This window comes from Crinia signifera, chromosome 11, assembly GCF_055691185.1.
Source record: "Crinia signifera chromosome 11, ASM5569118v1, whole genome shotgun sequence".
In the NCBI taxonomy this organism is placed as follows: Eukaryota; Metazoa; Chordata; class Amphibia; order Anura; family Myobatrachidae; genus Crinia; species Crinia signifera.
In genome coordinates, this window is record NC_139227.1 from 99,330,288 (window position 1) to 99,353,380 (window position 23,093).

The 23,093-nt window shown below is 49.5% G+C and overlaps 1 protein-coding gene across 1 annotated transcript; it reads right to left on the bottom strand.

The window, feature by feature from the left end:
* Window positions 1-5,315: 5,315 nt before the first annotated feature.
* CDKN1C (cyclin dependent kinase inhibitor 1C) lies at window positions 5,316-11,914 on the bottom strand. The gene is made up of 3 exons (XM_083163894.1): window positions 11,380-11,914; window positions 7,210-7,324; window positions 5,316-5,819 (listed from the first exon to the last, which is right to left on the bottom strand). Exons 1-2 carry the CDS (start codon window positions 11,774-11,776, stop codon window positions 7,215-7,217), a joined length of 507 nt encoding a protein of 168 aa, XP_083020020.1. The 5' UTR covers window positions 11,777-11,914; the 3' UTR covers window positions 5,316-5,819; window positions 7,210-7,214.
* Between the last annotated feature and the right edge of the window lie 11,179 nt (window positions 11,915-23,093).

Consider the following 23,093-nt stretch of genomic DNA (forward strand, 5'->3'; position numbering starts at 1 on the left):
GTAGCATCCAAAGAGAACATAAAGGCACCTACACTGCCATGGCAGCCATCTTGCAGAAGGAGCCAAGTCACTCGCCTATCCACACCAAAATGTGTGGGTGGTCAAAAGTCAATAGGTCAACCGATATTGTCGACGACATGTATTAGGTTGACAAATATAAGAGGTTGACACAGTCAATAGGTCAACATGTAAAAGCCCAACAGTGCTTAAGGTTGACAGGTACAAACGGTTTAAATAGTCGACATGACAATGATCAACACGCAAAGTTAACACAAGCATTTTTTCCCATCCACGTGGACTACGACAAAGTCAAAATGTTGACTTTTTTGTGTCGATCATTGCAGTCAACCTTTCACATTTGTGCCTGTTGACCTATTTTAGGTGTCTACCTTTTAGCTCTGATGGACTTTTGAGTGCGTTGACATGGTTCATGTCCACCTAATAATGGTCGACACAAAGCCTCTCCCATCCCAACACAGAGGAGACACGTCATATTCTACTTAAAAAAACATGAGGCACATTGCCCCAATAGGCTACTGTCCAGGGCCCGGTGGGCAATGAAGGTGGGGCCCAGTGGGCAAGGCCCAGATTGCCACATTGTTTGCATGTAGATTTTTTTTGGTACTTGTGTATTAAAGTGGCGCCCCCGATGTACATCGCGTGATGTCATGCACCAGATGGCATGCGATGCGACGCGATTTTTGCCCCCTATGCGATGAAACATTGTATAAGCACCCTAAAGGGTGCTTACAATGTTAAATGCACCCCCACGCCATCCCCCCACTATAAACGTGAACCCGAAACGTGGCGAGCGCAGCGAGCCCGCGAGGGGCGGCGGTACGCGTCCTCCGACCATTTCATACCCCCACTATCCACGTCGCCATGGAGTTGAGAATAGAAAGTGTGGCGAGCGCAGCGAGCCCGTAGCGTGGCGAGGGGACGCGGATACCTGTGAAGGCGCAAGGGGACGCCGATACCTGTGAAGATATCCGCGTCCGCTCGCCACGCTTCCGGCTCGGTGGCTCGCTGCGCTCGCCACACTTTCTATTCTCAACTCCTCGCCGACGTGGATAGTGGGGGTATGAAATGGTCGGAGGACGCGTACCGCCGCCGCTCGCCACGCTTCGGGTTCACGTTTATAGTGGGGGGGTGGCGTGGGGGTGCATTTCACATTGTAAGCACCCATTAGGGTGCTTATACAATTTTTAATCGCATCGCATTGTATGGCATTGTACAATATCGCATCGCATCGCATCGCATGCCTTATGGTATGCGATGCGATGGGCGCCGCTATAATACACAAGTACCTTTTTTTTTTTTACCAGTTACCTTTATAAAGGTCACAGAAGGGAAAGGGGATTTTAAGCATCCATACGATCCAAGGTGGGGAACAGTAGTCATAGATTATGAGGGTATTTAAAGAAAAAAGCAATAACCAATCACCTCCTGGCAAAGGTAATAAAATGAGCATTAGAAGCTGATTGGTTGGTGTTTTATCTGTCTCCGGGCGGGATGCTGTAATATCCGCTGCCCAGTATCGCCGGGCATCACATTATTAATAACGGCATATGTTCTAACCTATGCAGATATTAACGCAAGAGACAGCTCTTGCGATAAGAGCTGTCCCTTGCGATGCGGTGCCGGCACTGGACTTCCGGGTCTGTGACCCGGCAGTCCATCTGCGCATGCGCAGAGTGACGGTGCCGGCCGCAGGGCATGCTGGGAGGGATCCGTGATGGATCCCTCAAAAAGCGCTGCGGTAAGAAGCCCATAGGCTTCTGCAGGGAATCGCCAGCTTTTGATTCCAGCCGCACAGTACAGCATACAGAAATGCGGTAAAAACCTCGATAACGGGGTTTTTACCGCATTTCTGCTTTAGAGAATCTCCCCTCCATGCTTAGTGTGGGGCTAATTCAGGCCCTGTGGGGCTAATTCAGGTTAGATTGCTTAATAGAGAAAAAGCAGGTGACTGCGCGCAAAAAGCCAATGCTCAAAGTAGAAACGATCCGTGTAATATTGCACGTCGCCGTGCAAGAGTAACTTCTGTCTGAGCAAATGTGAGTAGTTCTGATGCTGCCACTAATCTGTGACAGAGACTGGCTGGAAGTGGTCAGCGCTGACATCACAGACCCACCTTAAATACGCCTGCGTACGCGCCCGGAAAACAACATATTTTCTCCCAGAAATTCTGTTATCCTGTCAGTCAAATGGTGAATGGACCACTGACCTCTTCGCATGCCCTAAACAGTGGCGAAACACCTGTTTTTCCAAACGAAACCCATTGCCACTCTGAAAATGGCACCAGACTGTCCTTCCTCAATCACAGTTTGATGCCAATCTGTGTCCTGGCTGTCCCGCTGCAAGTGATAGACAATGATAATTTAGGAGGTGATTCAGGTTCACTGGCAAATCCTATTTGCTTTGCTAACGTACGAAACCATGCAGATGTAACATGTGAGTTAGATTTGGGTGAGGTTTGTACTTCAAATCTCTATATTGCAGTGTAAAAATAAATCAGCCAGTATTTACCCTGCACAGCAACAATAAAACACCCAAATCTAACTCTCTCTGCACCTGTTACATCTGCCCCATCTGCAGTGTAGCATGGTTTTGTCCATGAGCAAACCAAATGTGCTTTGCCAGTGTAAAGACAATTCAGCTCTACGCCATAAAGGCGCTGCTACACGGGCCGGAGGCTTAAACAGGCGACGTGAGACTGGTCACCACGGCGATAAGGACGCCCCAGAAAGCTGGAGACACCAGACACAGAAATGGCTTCTACTTTATTGCAACCTGTGGGCAGCGATTAGCTGGCATGACAAATGATAAAGACATGAAATATACATATTATTTATAGGGTGACAAGTATGGAAGAAAAGCTCTTTTGTGATGTGCATTTGTACATCTGACACAGACCGCACTGTTCCTGCAGACTCAGCACGCGAAGCCCACGTCACGCATTAGCATTGAATAGGCCCTTTGTCTTCTGTACGGCTCCGCCGGCTCCTTTTATTCCATCCTCTGGCACATAAAGGCTTGCTTAATAACATGGCTGAAGTAGAACAGATGTCAATAGCAACTAATCAGCTGTGTGTAGTCCTGAGGACTCGCATACGGACGCTCATTAACGCTGCAGTGCCATTTTATTACCTGCAGGTGGTGCTCTTCCCAGATACATTTTTAGAATAGTAGCACCACCCTCACCCCCCTGTAATTATTATATCTACTTAAAGATCAATCTCATTTGGGGAATCCATCAACCTACAGATGGCAGGAGCCTCATTTCTCATCCATAAGAACACTAGTTTCGCCCACAAAATGCCCATCAGCGGTGGGGGCACTGGGTGGTAAATATTAATACTAGTTTCTGAAGTACCTGAATTTTGCACATATTAAGTACAGTTTCATAACCCACGTTTCCCAGGGAGTATTTTCCCACAATACATATGAATAAATTAGTCTCAGCACATATCACTATCATTCTCACACAGCTCTCTGTGTTTTAATGTAAAAATAAAATGGCAAATAGTGGGAGCAGGAGGGGAGGAGTCAGTAAGTGTCACATGACTGTAGGTGACAGAGCACAGCACACCTGGAAACTGCCACATTACATAATACATATACCAAGGCGCAAGCAGCACTCCCTGCCACCGGGGATCACCGCGACCGTACATATGGGGGATGCTCAGCTGGAGTGGTCGATGACCGCATTGGTCAGGCATACATTGCTACGTAATTCCCAATAATAGAACAATTTTTTGGTTACTGAACACAAGGCGTCTAAGCACCATCCTTCCAAATTGTCATAACATTATATAACAGTGGTATTCAACCAGCTGCTATGGAACAACAAATCATAGCAAGCCCTATTGACAAAACTGTGGCAGAGCATGCTGGGATGTGTAGTAGTAAAGCGGCTGAAGGGGAGCAGCATATATCCTTATGTTATATAGCAGGTATGGGGGAACCTTCGGCCCTTCAGCTGTTGTTTAATTACACATCCCAGCATGCCCTGCTACAGTTTTGCTATTTGGCAATGCTAAAAGTGTTGCAGGGCATGCTGGGATGTGTAGTTCAATAACAGCTGGAGGGCTCATCCCTGTTACACAGCCTTATGTAGCACCCCCATATGCAATGAGCAGATTTCTATAGAGGGGCAATCCCATTCGCTGGGGTCCCTACCAGGACAGCTTCCGCGAGAGTTGGTAGTCACAGCATACCGTACATTACCGGTTCCGCAGCAGGCGCTTCCGCTATACCAGACTGTGCCACTGATGCAGAGCACAGATACCGCCAGTCTAGGAGATGCTGCATGTGAGCCATGAGGCGACACTGGAGACCTTTATTCTTAATACATAGTACACAAAGGACTATGGGCCTGCTTCACACCTGTGAGCAAGGATGCAATGCTTGCTGATGGTCCAAATCATTCTGTGCTGCAGGTGGGGCAGATGTAACAGGTGCAAAGAGTTAGATTTGGGTGGGGGTTTTTCCAAACTGAAATCTGTAGTTTCAGAGTAAAGCAGCCGGTATTTACCCTGCACAGAAACAAAAGAACTCATCCAAATCTAACTCTGTTACATCTGCCCCACCTGCAGTGCAGCATCCATCTGCAAAAATTGCAGCCTTGCTACCAGGTTTGAATTAGGCGCTATAAACACACAAAAAAGCCCATGCCTTTGTAGAGTTGTACAATCCCGTCTTGAAGACATAAAAGCAAAGCTGCAAATAATTACCCGATTATGGCTTTGGCTGCTGGATTGAGAAACCGTAATAGACCCTACAAATTCTCAGGTTCTACAGGGAAAGCGTTCACTCTCTGGGCGTGGATCGTTTGGTCTACAACAACTAGGTCGACAGGCCTAGGTCTACACAAGCATTCGGTCGACATGGGGTTTTTCACTGTATTTTGACCTGAATGTCGACATGGACACAGTTTGAAGCGCACCGCATTGCTCGCGATGCTTCGGGCACAGTGCATCGCTACGCTTGGCACTATTTTATTCTCCCACCATGCCCTAGTGGATGGTAGGGCATGAAATACCACCTGTCGGCACATGTCGGCTCAAAAACCAGTGAAAACCCCCATGTCGACATTTTGAATGTCGACCTAGCCCATGTCGACCTAATGCTTGTGTCAAAATAATGACATGTCAACCTAGACCCATGTCGACCTAATGACCATATCCCCACTCTCCAAACTGTTTTTGCATAGTGAGCGCTTGCGCCACCTCCTGGCTGTTTAAGGCCATGTCATTTATATGCAGCGTTTCACAGGCTGCTAAATGTTCCACAATAAATGCACAAGAGATGTGGCAGATACAAAGACAGTTCAATGTTTTCATAAAATAAAAAGTCAAACTTTGCACATCAGTAAATATAGTGCCTTCCCCATGCTGGGGAAATACAACAAGCTCATTCACACTTATATAAATAGATAAGTTAGTAAAACCTTTCAAAAACATAAAGAGACAATATAAACAACCCCCCCCCCCCCCACCCACCCCCACACACACACACACACACACACAACAGTGTATTCTTACATTGCACACATGTGCAAAATACACACTCCTGAACACAATACACATTAAATGGGTATACAGAAAATGATAATGAAAGAGCAAACGTTTAAGCAACACAGACGCCCCCTCGCAGGGCTGCTTAATGTCAGAGGTCCCCTCTCTCCCTCTCAGTTTGTCCACAGAATATAAAAGAAAAAAAAATAGGAAGTTTTATTTTCTCGGCTCAGCGATATCATCCGGCGCATCCCAGTCTGCATGTTCACGGAGGTTCCGCCAGTTTTTCTAAGTGCAAATCTGCCGAGATTAAAAGAAAAGGGAAATTATTGGTCGGTGTTGTTGGAAAACAGGTTAACAGGGCAACGGCGAGCGGCGTTACACTGGAAAATGTCAGAGCGGCACACCCATAGCGCCACTTATAGGGAGAGCGCATCACAAAGCCAGGTATGGGGCGTATTCTCAGCTGGGAGCAGAGCATGAAAAGAACAAGTGTCTGGGTAGCAGCATGCTGTAGTGCAGGTGGGGCAGGTGGTGGACAGTGTGAACCCAGCATTAGGGAAGAGCGGTCCAGCATTTGTGAGCATGCAAAAGCAGACAGTATTTTTCCTGCATGCAACACCGGCATTTGCCACCCCCCCTCCCCACCGCAACATGGTGCTTCCAAGTATACTACACTATAAATGGTATAGAGCTTGTTAAATAAAATTACATTTATAATGAAGGTAAGGAGCGGAGCCGGCTGTATCTATAAACGCTGAATGTGATGAATTCATTGTACGGCCTCCATCACTGCACATCACCAGCCCATTATGTGCTAGACTGGTTCACTGGTCAAATCTCACACTACAGCGGGTCCATGATCTCATCTCCGGAGAGGATTTATCTGCTCAGCGGACAGTGTCAACATCAGAGGGGGGGGGAGAGAGGGGCGGGGGGGCGGCAGTGGGCACATGGTCAACATTTACCAAGTAGTGCTGCCTCAGCCAATCAAAACATACAGTGTCTAGGACACCATGATTCTGAAATGACCCCCACACAGTGCATGTTTTCCAGGTCACCCGGCAGGTGCACTCATTACTCACCGACACTTTTTAAAAGATCACAGGTGGAGCTAATTATTTCACCTGCGATTCTGTATGGAGACCTGCAAAACGTGCACTGTGTGGGGGTCCTGAGGACCGAGGTTGAAATTATAAGGGGGATTGTATCAAGCCTTGGCGAGTAGTGTTTGCCATAGCAACCAATTAACTTTTAGTGATCATTTCATAATTGCGCTACACCAATGTCCAAAGCAGATAAACCCTCATGGCTGAATACATCTCCCCTGTACGTCTAGAAAGGGGCAGTGCTCGGTGTAATAAAGACCCGACAACTAGGGGGCACAGGTGTACTCATTACTGATTGCCACATTAAGAAAGATTCACAGGTGGTGCCAATTTATTTGGGATACTGAAGAGATTCCTAAAACCTACATCTCCAGTACAATCATATATACAGTTGCTAATATGTATGCGCTGGATGGGAGTGTGTGGAGGCGGAGGGGGGTTTCAGGCAACTGGAAACCCCTCTTATGTTTGCCAATGGGGGGGGGGGGGGACTGATCCGTTTGCTACTACAAACATACAGAGGAAGCACAGTGATGCCGTTAGAACGTATGGAGAGCCAGCTGAGGTCCGGATGTCAGTACCTTGTTCATCGACACATCTTGCGAGGCGTGTGCTCTGTGGGGATGGGGGACGCTGAGCGCAACTTCTCACAAAGCGCTTGAACTGCTTTCGGCTTTTTTCGCACTGGGGAAAAGTCTGCAGACAAATAAGAAGCAGCGTTATTATTATTGTATGCACAAACGGTGTGACAGCATACACCACCATAAGTTACAACGCACCAGACTGGCTACTACAGGGAAGTTCGGGTATGAGTCCAGGTATATATCCAGCACAGCAGAACAGGCATCTCTGCGAGGAACCCTCTGCTACGGTTACAGTAGGATATGCAGGGGACTGTGGGTACCATTGTAAGGTTACCGGCCAGGGATCACATATAGGAATATACAACGGACACATTGAGGAACGTATAATAAAGGCGTACTATCCGCTGTCATGCCGGATCTCAGATGACTACGAGCCGTGTCCTTAGGCCACAGAATATTTATGTATGATCATGTTTGATGTGTGTAAACTAACCCCCAAATGCCTTTTCATGAATGATACATAGGAACCCTCTGTTTACGGCGGCAACCTGGACATTTACCCAAGCACAAATCACACTATGGGCCTTATTCTAGTTCACTCTTTCTGACAAATTCCTTCTTAGATGGACAAAACCATGTGCACTGCAGGTGGGGCAGATGTAACTTGTGCAGAGAGAATTAGAATTGGGTGGGGTTTTACTTCAAAGTGAGATCTACATTGCAGTGTAAAAATAAAGCAGCCAGTATTTACCCTGCACTGAAACAAAATAACTCACCCAAATCTAATTCTCTCTGCACATTTTACATCTGCCCCCCTGCAGTGCACATGGTTTTGTCCATCTAAAAAGGATTTTGTCAGAAAGAGTGAACTAGAATAAGGCCCTATGTCTTGCCCTTTATTGCCAAACTAGACAACACCTTTGTGTCATAAACCTAGCCACTTGTGACCTACAAAGGGTTAAATACACAATGGGCCAGATTCAATAAAGCAAAACAGAAAGTTTACAAGAACAAGCCACGTTGCAATGCAGAGGCAACAAATATATTGTTTCCGTGCAGGGTAAATACTTACTTATTCTGCATGTAGCCCACAGGTGCTAAGGTGGCCATACAGTGCTGTGACTTCTCGCAGCAGGGTGTGGCCATTTGAACCCCCTTGAGCCACCAGGACCTTCTTGGGTGGCAGGCTTGCCTCTGATACATCACATACGGTGATTTGAGATATGATTTATCGCATGCAACCCTGTTTCCCGCTGCCGGGAGCGGGTCGGAGGTCAGACATGACAGCCAATCCGATGCATGTTTGTATCGCATCAGAACAGAAACATCCAATTTGGCACTTTTCACCCAATACTTCGTAATCGGGTGAAAAGTGGTCAAATCGGAGCAGTTTATGGGGTCCTATCGCATCGCAATTTGGATTTCAGTTTTAAGCACTCTTCACAGTTTACATCAGCCCCACCTGCAGTGCAACATGGTTTTGCCCATTTGTGTACTTTTTGCCCTGCCTTGAATCAGGCCCAATGTGTGGTGTGCGGGAAGGAGGTGGTGGAATTGCAGGTGTAGGTCGGATCAGGTTGTGGCAGCTGGGAAGGAGATGGAACCAGAGATTACAGCGAGACCTCTGGAAATGAACCACTGAACCTAATGAGACAGCAGCGAGTTCCACACCCGGCTACAGCCAATGTAATGCCCATATTATGCTCTTACTTAATTAGAGCCTTTTAGAGGGAAGCATCCAGTAAGGACCGACCCGCAGAGGGTAAGGAGAGCAGCACAGATGGGACATAAAACAAATGGGCCCAAGTGTTAGGGAACCGGGAGGGGGACAGATATTAGGGAGCAATAGCGCATCTGTGGCTGGTGCAAGGCGCCGAGCCTGCAGGAAAAGTTAATTAAATGTCATTTTATTTGTGCTGCAAATCCACTAAATCTTCTCTCCGGACTTGACAGCTCCTCACCAGTGAGACAGGCCGGGCTCAGCTGGAATCAGCAGCACAAAGTGCTGTGGCAGCAATTCTATTGTACTGGGGAGAGGGGGGGGGGGGGCGCTAGAGGAAGCAGTGGGGGGAGCAAGGGCAGCCGGCTACAGTCAGTCAGGGGACATGGAGAGGATCTAGCAGGCTGCAAATTACCCCACACTCAGGGGACAAGGCTACAATGTTATTTACTGGGTGCGGGTCAGCAATGCTTATTAACCCCTTCCATGCTGCCAGGCCTTATAGGCGTGCAGCCCTGTACACAGCATGTAGTAACTACGTGCACGGTACATTGTGTTCCCTAGGAATAGGATTATTCTGGCTCTTACAGTCTGAGGGCCGGGCTTCCCCGGATGATGCAACAGGCGGGAGGAGGGAGCAATCAGGGTGACAAGTGCAGCCACACAACTACTACACACCAGCGTAAACACAAGTGAAGCCACACAACCACTACACACATGTGCAGCCATACAACCACTACACACCAGCGTACACACAAGTGCAGCCACCTTACTTGCCTACCTGACCCTCTCCACCCGGGAGAAAATGCTCTGCTCCTGGACTTCCCTGGTAATGTAGGATTGCCACCACCTGTGGTGAAACACCTTTACCTAGCTCCCCACAGGTGATGGCAATCATACATTACCAGGAAAGTCCATAAACAGAGCATTTTCTCCCGCATGGAGAGGATCAGGTAGGCAAATATGGCAGCCACACAACTACTACATACCAGCGTAAACACAAGTGCAGCCACACAACAACTAATCAGTGTAAGGGCGGGATGTATTAATATACATCGCCGCCCTTCGCCAGCTGTCCGCCGCGATGCCAGCGCATATGTACTAACATATGCGGCTGGCATCGCGGTGCGGTAACGGAAACCCCCCGCGATACCTGTACTGTGGTCTGCGGGGGGTCTCCGTCTCCTCCCTGCCGCCTCCTGCTGCCTACACGCCGGGGACAGCTAAGCAGGCTGTCCCCGGCGCCTCCTCCTCCCCCTGCAGCCGGAAGGACGTCCGGATGCGTTGCTAGGGGGAGGAAGGGCTTACCTTGCGGGGTCCAGGAGGACCTGCAAGAAGGTAAGCCCAAGGGAGGGTCGGCGAGGCGGCGGGTGGCGAAAAAAAGCCCATAGGCTTCTAAAGGGTACCTTTGGGTGGCTATACTCTGCCCGGCGAAATCCGTGCGGCCGGGTAATAGTACATAGGTAAATGCGGTAAAATGGGCGTTTTACCGCATTTTCCCTTTAGTACATCCCGCCCTAAGGGGCACATTTATCATGCGATCTGGGCGGAATATTACTGCCCAGGATCGCATTGTAAAATGCGATCATATCGGGCAATGTATCAATATTAAGGGCACAGGGACAGGGCTCCGAAAGGGTCAGCGCATGCGCGGTTATGCACTGACCTCCGCCGACCCCTCTTAGGTTATGCGCAAAACCCCGATAGCCGAAAAAATGGTTTAATAAATGGGCCCCTAAGTATGGTGTAGTGACTCAACAACAACAAATCAGTGTAAGTGTGCAACCCCCTACAACTCAGTGACAGCAGCTGTGTATCTGTGTGACAGACTGAGCACAGATACAATGTAGCAGCCAGGACAACATCAAAACAGAGCAGCAACATAACAGCTGGGGCAACAATAGTACAATCCATGTAATCACTTAGCTGCTAGGGTAACAATGTAGCAACACCAGAGGTGGCGCAGCTGGGGCAACAGTACAGCCGGAGGAAGGGGAGCGCCGCCGGGGCAACAACAGTGCAGCATGGTGGCCAGGGGGGGGGGGGAGCGCCGGGGCAACAACAGTGCAGCATGGAGGGCATGGGGGGGGGCACCGCCGGGGCAACAACAGTGCAGCATGGAGGGCATGGGGGGGGGCACCGCCGGGGCAACAACAGTGCAGCATGGAGAACAAGGGGGGGGGGGGGGGGCACCGCCAGGGCAACAGGCTAACAGTGTAGCATGGGGGCACAGGCTAACAGTGTAGCATGGGGGCACAGGCTAACAGTGTAGCATGGGGTAGGGGGTCACAGGGTAACAGTGTAGCATGGGGTAGGGGGTAACAGTGTAGCATGGGGTAGGGGGTCACAGGGTAACAGTGTAGCATGGGGTAGGGGGTAACAGTGTAGCATGGGGTAGGGGGTCACAGGGTAACAGTGTAGCATGGGGTAGGGGGCCACAGACGTACCTGTGATTGGAGCTGCGGGCTGGGACCTCTTCTTGGACTCTGTGCCGTGATCAGGCTGCAGGGGCTCCGGAGACTGTGGGCGACTAGGAGTCTCCCCCCGGGGGCACAGCGTTAGGCTCGGGCTGAGGGTCTCGCCCCGGGGGCACGGGCTGGGGGGCTCCCTGTAGAAGGCGGGCACAGCCTCCAGCCGGCTCTCCTCCCAGACATAGCGGCTGCTGGGTAGCGGGACCCCCCTCTGGAAGTCAAAGTCCCACCTGCGGCTGCTCTCCTCCCGCATCTCCCGCAGCCGGCTGCGCAGCTCCCGGCTCAGCTCGGCGTGATCCACCGGCCCGAAGAGGTTCCTGCACACCGTGGGGCCCAGCCTGTGGCCCCCCTCCGCCTGCTGCACATTGCACATATCCGCTCCGGCCAGCTCTCCCGTCCCCGCTCCTGACTCTCACGTCCCCGATACCTAGCACTGCGGCGGCCGCGGCAGCTCCGTACAATCGCTGTCTAGTTCTACACACATCTAAACCCCGCCCTCAGCCCGCTACACGCCCCGCCCACAACAACCGTGCAGCAACCGCCCACCGCGATGCCCTATTGGACGCCGAAGCATGTGAGGCGGCGGCAGGCTAGATTGGACCCGATAGCTGTCAATCTATCAGCAAGGCGACCTATCGGGGAGGGACCGCACCCTAGAATGCACATAGAGGCGTGGCTGCGGCCACTGGGTCCTAGAGCAGTCGCCAGCTAAGGAACTCGGTGACTTGGTGTTGTGTAATGCTCTGTGCGCTGCAGCCTGTGGTATGCAGCATCCATACTGGTGACAGCTGCTACCTGGTGCTGTTACTGACCAGGAATATTCTGCTACAATAATGTATTTGCACTCCCTTATATCATTATGTTAGTATCCCTGAAATGCATTAAAGGGCTTTTCGGGAGTTTTCAGAATAATTTCCTGCATGTCCTGAAATTTTCATTTTTTTTTAATGCGTGTCGCATAGTCTGTACCTATAATGGGAAATGCGATGTTCTAGGTTTCACGGGCCCATTTATCATTTGACATTTTCATGCGTCAACCATGGCTATGTCAACATTTTTTCATTGTCAACCATTTTGGTGTTGACCTATTGACTGTCTGTTTAGACACTGCATACCTATCAACCGCATAACCAACGGCTGCGCACCCCTGGTTACAGCACAGACTGTGATATAAGCTTCTGTACCGTAGCCTAGGACTTACGATGCTTCTGTGGACTCCGCCCTACACTATGATGCATGTTTGTGGGCGGGGCCAGCGTTACACTATGCTGAGTCCTTTGTTTGCTGTGTAGTATGTTGTTGTCAGTGTGTAGTGAGTAGGTGGAGCATGCACTGTGCAGGGCTGGAACTGAAGCTGCATCTGTATTTGGGCTGCAGACATCTGACAGTTATGCTGCCCATGCACATTCAATTTCTACCACATCTGTTCAATAAATCGAATGATTGTATGCACACTGTGTGTCCCCGCTGGTCGAATGTTGCATCGATAGATGCTATGCGCTACACATTAAATCTACCAAATCGCAGGAGCTATCGTATGTGGTTTTTAACCATATGTGATTGCTCGAATGCAATTGGCCGGCGGTGAGTGGAGGGAGCACTTTTGGTTGGTGTCGGGAGAGGGGGCCGGAAGGAGCACTGGCGCCGTCCGTCTGTGTAGCGTAACACTGTGAAGGAGCACTGGCAGCAGCCGGGGACAGCGGTGGTGGCAGAATTTGAAAAAACTGTTTAAAACACTGGGTGGCTCAGCCAATCATAGGGCCACCCAGTGTTTTAAACAGTTTTTTCAAATTCTGCCACTGCCACTGTCCTCCGCCACTTCCAGAGCTCCTTCACATCGTTACACTATTCTGCCACCAGCCCTCTTCCAGCACCCGATGTGGCATCGCAGATGGCATGCGACAGCTGGTGCTGGAAGAGGGCACTTTAGGCACCATAAAATATGATCGAATGCGATGGGACATTGCATTGCGATCATAGTTGCCTACCATCCTGCATTCTGCAGGAGACTCCCTGAAATAGCAGCAATCTCCCTCTCTCCCTCATTAGTCTAGCAATCTCCCTCGTGTCACCTAGCCCACAATATGTAGCTGTTACATTTTTGGGAAAAAAATCAGCATTATTTCCCAGCGTTGGTGATAAAACACAATGATCCCTATGGCTACATGCATGTCTTGTGGCCAATTATATGGAACACGTGTAAAATACAATAGATGAACAATCCCTGACACGTATCAGTGCATACCTCCCAACTTTTGTAGTTGGGAGGTCGGGACGTTCGCGCGCTCTCCCGAAAAGGGGGCGCGGCCTCGAGAAAAGGGGGCGTGGTCTCACGTGGTGACGCGCACTTCGGCCACGCCCCCATTTTCGCCGCTCGTCTGCGCTGAATAGACGCTGTGCGCATGCGCACAGCGTCTATTCTCGGCAAGCTGGGGGGGCTCCCAACTGTCCCCCCCACCGTGGGACAATGGCGGCCCCGGGCGGGACGCGGGAACGTCCCCGAATATCGGGACGTTCCCGCGGTAAGCGTGACAGTTGGGAGGTATGATCAGTGACCTTTCTTTAGCAAGTATAGTAGCTGTAACTAACTGCTTTGGGGCTCATTTGTATCAGTGGCGTAACTAGTGCTCCGGAGCCCCAACAGTGGCGGGGGGAGCCGGCGCCACCTGGGCGCAGCAGGGTCACGACTCACGGCGCTATCGGAGCTGGAGACCGGCTTTCTGTACAAGCTGTCCTCTGCTGCAGCAGCCAATATGTGTACTGCTCCACCTCTGGCTGTCTGTGTGAGGACGCTCAGTGACCTGCCCCATGACGGGTCACTGAGCGTCCTCTCACAGACAGCCATAGAGCTCCCCCTTCCTCCATGCCCACCATTCCCCCTGCACCTGTCAGTCCTCCTGATGATGTCCCCTCCCCCTATCTTTGACTATCCCCCCCTCTGACGCTGTCTCCTTCCCCTCTCTCTGACACAGTCTCCTTCCCCTCTCACTGACGCTGTCTTCTCCCCCCTCTCTCTGACGCTGTCTCCTCCCCCTCTCTCTGACACTGTCTCCTCCCCCTCTCTCTGACGCTGTCTCCTTCCCCTCTCTCTGACGCTGTCTCCTCCACCTCTCTCTGACACTGTCTCCTCCCCCTCTCTCTGATGCTGTCTCCTTCCCCTCTCTCTGACGTGGTCTCCTTCCCCTCTCTCTAACGATGTCTCCTCCACCCACTCTCTGACGCTGTCTCCTCCATCTCTCTCTGATGCTGTCTCCTTCCCCTCTCTCTAACGATGTCTCCTCCCCCCTCTCTCTGACGCTGTCTCCTTCCCCTCTCTCTAACGCTGCCTCCCCCCCCTCTCTCTGACGCTGTCTCCTCCCACCTCTCTCTGACGCTGCCTCCTCACCCCTCTCTCTGACGCTGTCTCCACCCACCTCTCTCTGACGCTGTCTCCTCACCCCTCTCTCTGACGCTGTCTCCTTTCCCCTCTCTCTCACGCTGTCTCCTCCCCCTCTCTCTCACACTGTCTCCTCCTCCTCTCTCTGACGCTGTCTCCTCCCCCTCTCTCTAACGATGTCTCCTCCACCCACTCTCTGACGCTGTCTCCTTCCCCTCTCTCTAACGCTGCCTTCTCCCCCCTCTCTCTGACGCTGTCTCCTTTCCCCTCTCTCTCACGCTGTCTCCTTCCCCTCTCACTGATGCTGTCTCCTCCCCCTCTCTCTGACGCTGTCTCCTCCCACCTCTCTCTGACGCTGTCTCCTCCCACCTCTCTCTGACGCTGTCTCCTCCCACCTCTCTCTGACGCTGTCTCCTTCCCCTCTCTCTGACGCTGTCTCCTCCCACCTCTCTCTGAAGCTGTCTCCTCCCACCTCTCTCTGACGCTGTCTCCTTCCCCTCTCTCTGACGCTGTCTCCTCCCACCTCTCTCTGACGCTGTCTCCTCCCCCTCTCTCTGACGCTGTCTCCTTCCCCTCTCTCTGACGCTGTCTCCTTCCCCTCTCTCTGATGCTGTCTCCTCCCCCTCTCTCTGACGCTGTCTCCTCCCCCTCTCTCTGACGCTGGTACCCTTTTAATATATTTTACAAGTGTCATTGTGTTCCTAGTCCCTTTTCAATGCTGCATATATATATATATATATATATATATATATATTCTGCTTGCTGATGTATCCTTGACAAAGGCCCCTGCAAGGGCCGAAACTTTGACCATTTCTGATGTCCTGATGAGCTCCTGAAATAAAAGTATTTGCTTTGCACTTTCTCAGTGTGGGTGAGTGCCTACTTCTTCACAAATGTTATATATATATATATATATATATATATATATATATAAGGGGGGGGGATAGACAGACTTCAAACTGTCGCCCCAGGGGGTATGAATGAAATGCTGAGCCTGCGCTGTTTTCTCTAATTCTGTCTAACAAAATCATTTCGTTTACAGGATTTTATCTATTCTAGCGTTAGGACAAGTTGCTGTTATGTCCCCATTTGCACTTTACCGTTTGATCGTCTTTGTATTTCTATGTATTCACGCATTGTTTTTGTTATTGGTAACCATAGGAACCAGAAGGTGCTGGCAAACACGCCTACCGGGGCAGTCAGCTGAGGCGCAACAACGTGCTGCACTTTGATGACGTCAGCCTGACGACCGCCGGGATCGGCGCTGCCGCACGAGGGAGGAGACATGGTATGTTTGCTATTTAAACTGTTTTTTTTTTACACTGTTGTTGTATGTCCTGACGAAAGAGGTATTAAAGTGACCTCAGAAACGTTGACCGCAGCCGACATGGTGTAGTCTACATTATTTCATTGCGTCAGTCTCTGGAGTGCCGGCCTGGTCTATTATAGACCCATCTGCAATTATATATATATATATATATATATATATATATATAATGTGTAATGGACATTATGGTCTGTGGTATATTCTGTAATGGGCATTACGCCATGTGGCATAATGTGTATCTGCCATTAAGGTGTGTGGTATAATGTGCAATGGGTATTACTTTGTGGCATAACTGTGTGTGGCATAATGTGTTATGGAAATTACAGTATGTGGCATAATGTGTAATGGGCATTATGGTATGGGGCATAATGTGTAAGGGTCATTATGGTGTGTGGTATAATTTATTTATTTACTTACAGTTTCTTATATACTGTAGCACAGCATATTCCATTGTGCTTTACAATGGAGACAACAGTGATAAAACAAACTGGGTAGATACAAACCTACATGGAGGTAGGAGGGCCCTGCTCGCAAGCTCACAGTGTGTGGCATATTCTGTAATGTGCATTACAGTGTGTGTGGCATATTGTCTAATAAGCATTGGTTCTTCATAAATTATTTGTGTTTTTATTAATTTGGGGGGGGGGGGGGGCATATTTTGTATTATTTATGCTGGGGACCTAATTGCCAAGAAACAATCTTTTGTTTGTTTTAACAAAAATGGGAGGGGGGGGGGGGGCAAGGCGCCAGAATTTTTTTGGCTGGGGGGAGCAAAATTTCTAGTTACGCCACTGATTTGTATATAAGTCATTTTAAAAGATTCCTCTTAGATATAGCAGTACACACCCACGTGTCTAGGTCTCTCCATATATAGAACTTGACACGCCCTTTGGGTGGAGCATGACATGCCCCCCAATGGGGCTCTGTGCAAAATGTTACTAACAACCGCTCTAATCTCCCTGAAACTAGTTTTCAAAAGTAGGCAGGTATGATTGTGATGTTGCATCGCATCCAATCGCATAAGTATATGGGCACCAGTACATCACACTGCAATAACAGGCTATCTACCCGCGTACTAGATCGTAGAGACGCGGCATTCCAGCCAGGCGCAGGAGGTTATTTAGCAAGAGTCACGCGACATAGTATCGCTCCCAGTGATGTAACTAGATACATGTGGGCCCCATAGCAAAAGTTTGTAAGGGCCCCTATTTATCGGAAGGTGGACCATTTGTCTACAGCAAAAAGATAGACAACCATTAGGTCGACACCATTAGTTAGACAAGCAAATAGGTCGGGTGTCTAGGTTGACAGTCAAAAGGTCGACATGGGTTTTTTTTACAGTTTTTTTACCCAAATGTCGACACAGTCGACATTGACACAGTTTGCAGTGAACCGCAGCCCCTCGCATCGCTCGCTTCGCTCACAATGCTTCGGGCACACTATTTTATTCTCACACCTCGCCCTAGTGCAGTGGTTCCCAACCTTTTTCTCTCCCGTAACCCTTGATTAGGCTTTTCATTGATGAGTACCCCCTCCTCTCAATTTAAAATATAGACAGTACTTACGAGTGGAGTGGAAGTGAGCGGTATGCGTGTCCTTATGCATGTCCTTATATTAAGGAGTAGCGGACAGGAATCGCGCCCTTCTGTGTCTGGCCGCTGGTTGTGTATTGTCTCCAGGGTTCCCACTTACACCTGTAGGATTAATGCCGCTGCTTCCTCCACCTGTGTGTCAGTGCAGGGCAGATCGCTGATGTCTGAGGGCAGCGTGGGAAGCTCTCATTGGATTGCTGGTCAGGCAAAAGCACAATGAGACGCTGATGACGCTGAAGACAGAACCATAAGTGACACAACATGGCTCTTCTCCATAGCAATGGGTCTTCTTCCGCCATCAAAAGACTTTTTCATCTTCCGCCATTACCAATATTATTTTCAAGTACCCCCAACTGGTCTGCAGAGTACCCCCAGGGGTACTATTACCCCAGGTTGGAAACCACTGCCCTAGTGGATGGTAGGGCATGAAATACCGCCTGTCGGCACATGTCGGCTCAAAAAGCAGTGGAAAACCCCATGTCGACCTTTTGACTGTCGACCTAGACACTGTCGACCTAATGACAGCGTCGACCTTTTGGCATGTCGACCTTTTTGCATGTCGACCTATTTGCTTGTCTAACTAATGGTGTCGACCTAATTTGCTGTAGACAAATAGTCCGGATACCTATTTATCACCTAATGCTGAAAAATGTATACAGCACATGATACTTTGACAGGCAAAGTGGGCCCCTCTCAGCTCTGGGCCCCATAGCAGCTGTACCCCCTGCACCTATGGTAGTTACGCCCTTGCTCCTCTTCCCAGTGTTTGCTTTATGCACACGCAGAACCCTTATCAGAGGTGGCCGCAGTTGCAGACGCAGATGCAAATTTTCACGCTGCTGCGTCAAAGTCTTTATCTGATTTTAAGTTGACTAAGATGGCCGTATGCTGTTGTGGTGTGTACTGGCAGGTGCAATGTTTATCACCCGAGCATGGTCACTGGTGTCAGTGCAAGTGCGTCTTTGGACACATTCACTGAATACATCTGGATCACCCCCCCCTCTCTCCTGCCTTAGGGCTCCCGGAACCTTCGACCCTAGAACTTCCTCCTCAGATGCTGATATAGGCCCCCACCAGGCCCCCCAACAAGCCTTGCACCCCCGGTAATCAGTCCAGTGGCATCCCCCTGTTGGTGGAAACACCTACCATAATCTATCTACCTTGATGTCATCCTTGACAACCTGGACGCACGAGCAGACTGGAAACATCAGCCGCTTGCACCCAATATTGACCTTTTCCCATGTGAACTTATTGCTTGTGTTGACCTTTTATGCATTTCAACCTTCCGCCTGATGACTTTTAGGGGTCAACCTAGACACTGTTCATTGTCAACCTGCTATACCACACCTGAAGCCTAGGGGCCCCAAAAGGATTAGGGGCCCATCAATTATTTTGCTGAGGCACGGCTCCCTGCGCCATAGGGCTTCAATAGTGGCCCGTGTGCAGACACCTGGGCCTTCTCCTCTGTAGCGGGCAGCGCTGCAGACTCTGGGCACTAGAGAACTGTAGCGCAGTCCCAGAGTCTACTTTCACTTTGGAGCATCCCACATTCTGATCCAACGCAAACCAGGCACATGTGCTCTGCATGCAACTGCGGCCACAACCTGAAATGCATACAGCCCTGCATGTGGGTAAATATAAATGGCCCGATTCAGAGTTGATCGCGGCTCATCTCAGATGAAGCAATTATCGAATTACTCTGCATGTGTACAGTTCATAGCGCACATGTGCGAGCCCGAATGAGGACTGAACATGCATATGGATCGTAAATGCAAAGTGGCTGGAGCTTGACTGACAGGCAGCCGGCATTTGGGGGGTAGTAACTGGTCATTTTCTGGGTGTGTCAGCTAAATCGCAGCATCCTCACGCGTTTCGAGGAAGGGTCTGTGACGTTTAAGCAACCCTAATCTGCCCAGTCCATTATGTGTTTGAGGTACGCCTCAGTGCCTCCTTAATAGAGGAGTCACTGGAATAATGTATTAAATAGATTAACAAACATACAGTATGACGACTTCCGCATAGCTCCCAACTGTCCCGTTTATCGCGGGAACGTCCCAGTTTTCAGGGATGTTCCCACAGCCTGCCCGGGGCCAGCAGTGGGGGTGGGGGGGGGGGGCAGTTATTCCCCTCTGCCACCCTCTTGTCAGCGGGGAAGAGACGCTGTGCGCATGCAATCCTATGGGATCTTGGGTGCGAATGCCACGTACATGACCACAACTGGGCCTGTTTTTCACAGAACATGCCACAGCGCAAGGAAATATACAAAAGGACTCATCTGCAAAGGTATCCAGTCATATCCTCAACAGTAACCAGGGCTATTTTTCAGCAGGCTCCAGCAGGAACTGTGGCCCTTATTCTAGTTCACTATTTCTGACAAAATATTTCTTAGATGGACAAAACCATGTGCACTGCAGGTGAGGCAGGTGTTACTTGTGCAGAGATAATTAGATTTGGGTGGGGTTTTACACCTGCCTCACCTGCAGTGCACATGGTTTTGTCCATCTAAAGGTGCGTACACACGGGGGGAGATATATTGCTAGCAATATATTGCTTGCAATATATTGCTGAGCAATATATTGCTCAGTGTCTCTTTTTCAACAAGCGACCAGAGATGGTCGCTGTTGAAAACGAACCTCTGCTGGGGGTGCCGCAGAGGTAATTAGCTGGTCGCAGGAGCAAGCTCCTGCGACCAGCGATTACAATGGGGCAGAAAACGGGAGCGCGCACCCGGAGATTTATCGCCGGGGCACACTCCCAATCACTGGCAATATGGTCGCCTGCGACCATATTCCCAGCGATTATAGCACCTATCTCCCCCGTGTGTACACAGCATTAGAAATATTTTGTCAGAAAGAGTGAACTAAAATAAGGGCCTCAGCTCCTGCAGGAGCCTGCTGAAAAATAGCCCTGTCTGTAACCATGTTGATATTCAAAATGTGGGTTTAGGTCGGTGCAACCTGACCATGCCACCAGTTCATGCTGCTGACAGGGTAAAGGTGGGGGGCAAATTGCTCATTATTGGTGATTTTTACTCTAGGATTTTAAATCGGCAATTTTTTAAAAGAAGAGGTGACACCGGTCCGGTTTGGCAACTCCAAAAAAACGGATTTTCGACAAATCTCAGTTGATTCTATTTCCCCTGTTTGCACAGGCACCTCCAGGGAAAGGAACAAGATGGCATTTCGATACACGCGGTGCGGCCAGCTGGTGCACAGCCAAGTCGCTGTACAGTGCGCTTCATAGATGAGGCCCTTGGAGTTTATAACACATAAATCCAGGACTAAGGCTGCCTCGCAGCAGGAAGAACAAACAGACAGCCCTGTCTTCCATTATTGGCCTGTCCTGACAAAGGAGCACGTCCAGTCATCCTGAAGTAGCACTGAAACGAGTTTTATAGACATTTATCTGTCTCTTACACATGTGCCGCACAAACACTGCAGCCCATTGAAAACCTAATTAATTAACTAAACTCGAGGGACAATAGCCTGCGCCGTGCAGACATAATACCGGCGTGTATGGCCAGTCTCTGAGTAACCGAGTGGTAAGATACAACAGGGAGACAATAGGCGGGCAAATAAATGAGACAGCGAGGGGGCTGAGGCCTAGTAAAACACTCTAATGCCTGTTGCCAGGGAAACCGTGTCTTCATTAACAGGGGTAAATTGAGATTGTATGGAGAACACCAGATGTGTCATCCATCAGATGGATATTTGCTGTATAACTCATTTATCTGACATTGTGGAGTACAGGAATGTATATACTGATCGGCACCATCTGGGTAATTAGCGTCTTTCTGCTTTCCTGGGGTAAACTTACTAAAGCTTCTAAAAATGAGGTGAAGTTGCCCATAGCAACCAGTCAGATTCTATCATTTTCAGGGATGCAAAAGAGAAATGTGTGTGTGTGTGTGTGTGTGTGTATATATAGATAGAAATAACCAGGGCTATTTTTCAGCAGGCTCCAGCAGGAACTGAGGCCCTTATTCTAGTTCACTCTTTCTGACAAAATATTTCTTAGATGGACAAAACCATGTGCACTGCAGGTGAAGCAGGTGTAAAGCCCCACCCAAATCTAATTATCTCTGCACAAGTAACACCTGCCTCACCTGCAGTGCACATGGTTTTGTCCATCTAAGAAATATTTTGTCAGAAAGAGTGAACTAGAATAAGGGCCTCAGTTCCTGCTGGAGCTTGCGGAAAAATAGCCCTGGAAATAACCCTTTCACTGCGCTGAAGGCGTGTTTTAGGGCAGCAACTCTATGAGTCCCCCCTGTTAGTGGGGGGAAAAAGAGAAATGCACAGGAGGAATCTAGAGCGCGCCTGTTAATATATCACCACCACCACAGTATTCAATGATAAGTATTTCTCACGTAATCAGTTAGAGTAAAATTATACAGACATTTTTATTAAAATTCTTTAAGAATAGGCAATCATGTAAGATTGCAGCATAATTTGATCCAAAATTTCATGAAGAGTCATATAGAAGTCCTCATAATAAACCGACGCGTTTCGTCACTCAGACTTCATCAGGGGTAAAATGCATTGATAATTCAATTAGGGCTCCGGTTCCTGAACAAACTAAAGGATATACTCGCTGGTGTCAACTGCAATAATGAATAATTAAAAAATTTACAAAAAACAGAGAGGAATTTGTTGGTAGGTCCTGTCCAATTTATCAGAGTATCGCAAGAAAAGTATCCAAGTGAATGTGACACTCCAAGGCTGCATGTGGCATATATATATATATATATATATATATATCCCAAAGTTTGGATCACACTCGCCTTGGTCGTGGTCAGGGGCGTGGTCACATGACACAAGAGGGAGTGGCTACATGACAAAACTTTATGCCCCCAGTGCCAGATATGCCCCCCCACAGTGCTAGGTATGCCTCCAGTGCCACACATATATGCCCCGCATTGCCAGATATGCCCCATAATGCCACACACATGCACCAAAGTGCTAGTTATGCCCCATAATGCCACACATATGCCCCACAGTGCTAGTTATGCCCCCAGTGCCAGATATGCCAGATACGCCCCCATAATGCCACACATGCCCCCACAGTTCCACACATATGCCCCACAGCCCACAGTGCCAAGTAACTCACCCTTCTGGTGTCTGGGTCTCCTCTCCTCACCCACTGCTTCTTACGGGGACAGGGGAGCGCATCGTGCGTCTCTCCTTCCCCGGCTTCACTGTGTCCGGGCCGCTAGCCAATCATACCTCGCGGGCTGGCTCCTGATTGGCTGCCGGCCCGCGAACTAAGATTGGCTGAGGGCCCAGTTACAGTGACACAGGGAGGGGAAGGAGAGATGCGCGATGTGCTCCCCTCCCCTCAGCTCCAGTGGCGGCGAGGAATCAGCTGTGGCGGGGCGGCGGAGGCCACGCCCCCC

Excerpts from the sequence above, each read along its gene's own strand:
- CDKN1C (XM_083163894.1), bottom strand. The coding sequence starts at position 11,776 with ATGTGCAATGTGCAGCAGGCGGAGGGGGGCCACAGGCTGGGCCCCACG. Across the intron at positions 7,325-11,379 it reads GCCCGCAGCTCCAATCACAG|ACTTTTCCCCAGTGCGAAAA; the intron begins GTACGTCTGTGG and ends ATTTGTCTGCAG.